The 5,526-nt window shown below is 41.5% G+C and overlaps 1 protein-coding gene and 1 pseudogene across 1 annotated transcript in view; both read left to right on the top strand.

The window, feature by feature from the left end:
• LOC103396919 (splicing factor 3A subunit 1-like) overlaps positions 1-2,478 on the top strand; it is a 6,323-nt gene extending 3,845 nt beyond the window's left edge. The window contains exons 10-15 of the mRNA XM_008335165.3: positions 5-26; positions 108-318; positions 404-555; positions 1,124-1,225; positions 1,336-1,407; positions 1,901-2,478. Of these exons, the coding sequence (XP_008333387.1) occupies positions 5-26; positions 108-318; positions 404-555; positions 1,124-1,225; positions 1,336-1,407; positions 1,901-2,002 (661 nt within the window). The 3' untranslated portion in view covers positions 2,003-2,478. The remainder of the gene's footprint in view (positions 1-4; positions 27-107; positions 319-403; positions 556-1,123; positions 1,226-1,335; positions 1,408-1,900) is intronic.
• A 505-nt stretch (positions 2,479-2,983) lies between these two features.
• LOC103396918 (TBC1 domain family member 10A-like) overlaps positions 2,984-5,526 on the top strand; it is a 12,548-nt pseudogene continuing 10,005 nt past the window's right edge.

Below are 5,526 nucleotides of genomic sequence, written 5' to 3'. Positions count from 1 at the left end.
CCACGATGCCCCGCCCACCGATGACCGTGAGTTCACAGTCTCCAATCTGTTTAGAATGCCCTGCTCGCCGTGTACGTGTATACCCTTAATGCACTTGTGTCCTCTAGCCGATGCCGCCACCAGTGCGCACCACTCTCCTGTCTGCTGTCCCTGTGATTCCACGGCCGCCCGTGGCCCCCGTCGTCCGCCTCGCACCGGGACAGGTCTTGGCGCAGGTGCCCCCCATGATCTCCGCCCCGCGCATCAACGTGGTTCCCATGCCGCCGACGGCACCGCATATCATGGCGCCGAGACCTCCGCCCATGGTTGTTCCAGCTGGTAGGATACTTTGTTGATATTTTTTAAATGTGCAAAAAAAAATTTTTTTTAGTAATAAAATTACCTTTTTTTTGTCTCTTTCCAGCGTTTGTCCCAGCGCCACCAGTACCTCAGCCACCCAGTGCTCCGGCGCCACCTGCCCACCCACCTCCACCTCATGACGACGAGCCAGTCAACAAGAAGATGAAGACAGAAGACAACCTGGTGTCAGAGGAGGAGTTCCTGCGTAGGAATAAGGTTTGATAAAGCAAAAATAATTAAGAAAACATTTTATAGTACGGTAGTCCTTCTCTATTTCGCAGTTCAACTTTTGCGGATTCGTGGACTTGGCGAGTACTTGATAACTGTATATATAAAATATATTGTATCCTGGATTTGGATCTGCGAGAGATGTCACAGGAATGGGGACGACGATATGGTTCGATCGGTCCAGTTTCGCAAAAAAGTCGACGACGTCGTGACTGCCTACGAGCTACTCTTCGACCGGAAAAAGAAGCAGCGGAAGCAACTGCCGATCACAATGTTCAGCAGCCTCACAAAAAAAGAGCCGGTTCCTGCTACTACTATGATACACCTTTGGAAACCTTCGGAAGAGGTGCCCCAAGAAATGGCACCACCCTGTGGAGAGACGTAAAAGTCATCATTTTACTGAGCATAAATATGGTGTCACTACTTTGCGAAAATTCAGTTCTTGCGGCAGGGCCTTGGAACCTATCTACCGCCATAAACGAGGGACCGCTGTATTGTTGTACTTGTCGTACCAAATATCTGCTGTTCAAACGTCCATTTCCGTCTTTTTTTTCAGGGTCCTGTGGCGGTTAAAGTGCAGGTTCCCAACATGCAGGACAAGACGGAATGGAAGCTAAGCGGCCAGGTTCTGAATTTTACCGTCCTGCTCACCGACCAGGTGTGTGAATATCTAACTGTAACAGTCGTTTTTGACTCTCAATCTCTGGCGCCCCCTTCGCTCTGCTGCGTGTTCTGATCAATGCGTCAACATTTGCTCTGTGTCAACAGGTGTCTGTTATTAAAGTCAAAATCCACGAAGCCACAGGGATGCCAGCTGGAAAACAGAAGTTACAGTATGAGGTAAGCCAAATCTTTCTAAGTCTGAGTCAGTAGATAATTTAGACTCACAAAAGGGTCTTTGATGGAGAAATAGTGACACCTAGGAGGTCAACAGAGGTAATGCAGGGGATTTTTTTTTATTTATTGTTTAAACCGGTGTTTTCTAACCTTTTGGATCCATGATATATTTTATATTAGAAGACTTTTACAGCACATGTATATGTTAGGGTTGCCTGCTCCAACTCTTCGTCAATTTGGAGATCCTGGTACTGGAATTGTTGAAGACCCCTGACTTTAACCAATGTGTTTCCTAACCTTTTCTGAGTACGGCACATATAAAAAAATCTCACAAAAAGTATATGTAAAGAAATAAAGTAATCTTCTGGTTTAAATGACCTCATAATTGACTAAAATCTCTGGCCTGTTTAGTTGAAGTCGACGCTGATATACTGGCAGGAATTGAAGAATTTTTTTTTTGCTAATTTAAACTTTTTTTTTTTTTTTCCCATTTCAGGGAATTTTCATCAAAGATTCCAACTCCCTGGCTTATTACAACATGAACAACGGTTCAGTCATCCACCTGGCCCTGAAGGAGAGAGGAGGAAGGAGGAAGTGAGACGAACAGCGAGACAAGGAACAAAAAAAGAACTGCTTCTCCTGCTGGTGGATTTTATCGCTTATTACTACGTTAGTACGACCGTTGTCGATTGCATTTAGCTTCACGGCTGTTTATCATCTATTACATGTTTAGCCTGTTTCCTCAAGCTGCTAATAGAACCGCATGCTCACGGAAAAGTATGTTGACGACAAACTTGAATTTGTTGAAGGTTGAGAAATTGACTATCGACACGTTATTAAAATAGTTTCAATTAAAAAAATATATGATTTTTTATGACTTCCATGTATAGACCTGAAGATGGCGCAGTTGATGCTGAAATGTTATTGGTCGTGATCCATTAAGAGGCTAAGGTTTATCTTTGACATGATTGGGGCGGAGTTGGACATGAATTCATCAGTTTCTACGTTTGTTTATGTTACGTTAATTAAATAAAGTTTGTAGTAAAATTAAAACTGTTTTTACCTTAAATCTGACATTAAAATCGAATCATTTTTATTTTTGATTTCTGAAAATGTTCTAATATTTTGAGGCATCCAAAGCTGACTAACTCTAGCGACCCCTCGCGGCCGGGGGGGATAAGCGGTAGATAGATTTTTTTTCTTTCTGAATTCGAACGCTAAATATAGATTTAGTTTTTACTTAGCTCTACGGAGCTCCTAAAGGGACATGGGAAAATAAATAAAGTTTTTATTTATTATTTATTTAGTTTTTTTTTATTTTGAATTTTTTTTTAAATTTTCTTAATTTTTATGCCCCCACGATTTTCTTTAGATTTTGTCATTAATTTCACTCAAAACAAATGCAACTTAAATCTCGGGACTTCCCTCTTAAGATTCTTAAAATGTATTTATTATTAATTTTGTTTTTTTAGCCGAGAGTTCAGAAATTAGAGTCACGCAAAGTTAATTATTATTTGTAATGTAATAATCCACTTTTCAAACATTTGAAAAAAACAAAAAAAACTGTCTCCGAGTGAAACCACGAGGGGGAGTGAAGGATAGCGACAGTGTTGAAAACAGCCCAGGGCGACACAGAGTCTCACAGTAGCCTGGGATCAGCAGACTTGGTATGATTTGACAACAGAGACTCCATCGGTTGGATTTATTTTTTTTAAACAATAACTTACTGTCATAGGTAGTTGCTGAATATAAAGGCAACTTAAAGAGCATAGCCGAAATCGCTTTTTTAGTTAAATGCTAAGCGCGTTAGCAGTTTATGATTAACGAGCTAACCCTTTGCTTTTGTGAAAGAATTCGCCTTTTTTTCTCAGTTGACTGATATAAACATCGTCTAGTCGTGGCGAACCGTATGATAGCATTTGCGTAAAAAGTAAAAAAAAGAAGAAGTAAAAATTAAATGCGGAGATACAATGACGTCGTTGCGGTTTGATCGAGCAGCGTATGCTGGGGAGCAGCACTTTTGACGGTCGGCTGTCAACGAGCTCGCTTGCCTTAGGTGAACGCTGGCTAGGCGGCTAGCCGTGTGTCTCCGTTTCTATGGCCAAAATAGAAAACGGCCGCGAGTCCGTGGACACCCGGAGTATCCGAACCGTCAGCAGCAGCCACATAGACGACGAGAGCTCCCTGGGCTCCGACTCCGAGATCAACGGCTTCACCAGCGATAGACGAACGGACAAATATGGATTCATCGGCGGAGCTCAGCAGTACACGGAGGAGTCGTAAGTTCAAACTTCAGCAACTTTTTTTTTCGACAGACAAAATACTACATTTGAGACAACGGCCATTTTGGAAATTATCTTTATTTGTGTTGTGTTTTGTTAACGTAGTTTCGTAACGACGTAGAACTCCCGGAGTTAGTTTTGTTGTCGTGGTGTCGCTGCCTCTCCCCAACCAGCTGCGTGGCACCCGGGGTTTCTACATCTGCCCACGGTCTGACTCAGTCAGACAGTCCGTGGTCAACAATACAATATAAACACCCGTAGGTTTACTGTTTCTCCCGTGTCACGCAAAAGTTTTTATTTCGTCGCTGCTAGCTAACGTACATCTAGCTACACTACTAAAACAACTCAGCGTCAGTCAAATTGAACAGAATTAGCTTAAATTCTAGCTCCCCCCAAGTATTTGCTTTTAGATGCTTAAAGAAGAAAGTCACAACAACGTAGATTTATTTTAGAAAATGTTAGACATAACGTGTGAAAGTTAATGCTTAAACTATTTAGCATAACGAGCTAAAAGGTTAGCAGACAACATAAAACACCGAACAAACAAACATTTAGCTAGCTAAAAAACGATAGCAAACACGGATAATTACAGAGAAAAAAGTTAATATTTGATGACAGTTGCCTGAAAATAATTTAAAAGATGCTTATAAGACATTTTTATGAGATTTTTTTTCATTTTGACAACAAGTAAAACCGTTAATTCTATGGGGGAAAAACTTGCTAGACGAGTCCAGATGCTACATTTGACCGTTGACAACATTAAAACATTGACATTAAATTTACCCATAATGATTGTGTTAGTTGACTAGTCATTATTAGTTTATTTAAAAAAATATTTATTTATTTTTTCTCTGAACTTTACTTTTTACTGACAGCTTCGCCGCATGGTTTCCATTTAAAAGGGTTTAACCAAAACCCATTTTGAGTGTTTTTGATCTCTCGCCTCACAGCTATAAAAAGCCTGTTCTGTGGGGCAAATGTAGTGATAGGAGGGGGAAAAAAAGAAAAAAAAAGTTGTGCCAGGCACTGCATGCTTCTCTGGGAGTGTCTGTGTTCTGGAGATTTTGGCAGACTCCAAGGCCACAGCCCTGGCGCCCTGGGTTTTTTTTTTTTTGGCTTAAAATTGTTTTATTTTTTTTCCTCTATTTGACTCAGGGGTTTAACTTTTCTAGCGTTATCTGGAAGTGAAAGCTACTAATTACTGTTTGGGGGGTCCTTCGAAATCACTAAGGGAGCTAGTTCCGCGGAAGAACGTCACAGCTTTGATTTAAAAAAAAAAAAAAAAAAAAATTCAACGCGAACAGACTTATTGTCAGTAAACACATTTTTAGTCTTCGTTGTTGGTTTCATCGTCTACTAAAAACACGCCCGCTAGGTGGCGGCCGCACACGTCGATGGAAAAAAATTGTTTAAACCGCTAATGTCTAATCTGTTTTTTTTCTCTTTTGTCCATCCCAAATGTCCAGAGCTCAGGACGTCCCTCCGGCCGTGCTCAGACAGAGGGAGCTCAAATGGCTGGACATGCTCAACCACTGGGACAGGTGGATAATCAAGAGATTCGACAAGGTTAGCGCCACGCTAACAGACGGCGTTTTGATACCGTGTCACTGTAGTTAGCATGGGTTTGATGTACCCCCCTCCGCAGTCCTGACCCGGTGCTGCTGGGGCAGGAATAGACAAGATAACTGGTATTTATCAAGCTATCGCTTGCACGACTATGAGGTGGCGGCGGCGGCGAAGATGCGGCATTTATTACGGCTGCTTACTCGTCAAACTAGTTCAGCTCCGATTTTTTTTTTTAAATTTTTTTTTTAAAAAAAAAAAAACGCAAAGGGAGTGT

This window comes from Cynoglossus semilaevis, chromosome W (genome assembly GCF_000523025.1).
Source record: "Cynoglossus semilaevis isolate Cse_v1.0 chromosome W, Cse_v1.0, whole genome shotgun sequence".
NCBI lineage: Eukaryota > Metazoa > Chordata > Actinopteri > Pleuronectiformes > Cynoglossidae > Cynoglossus > Cynoglossus semilaevis.
Note: the sequence above shows the minus strand (reverse complement) of the source record. Positions and strands in the feature narration are given on the sequence as shown.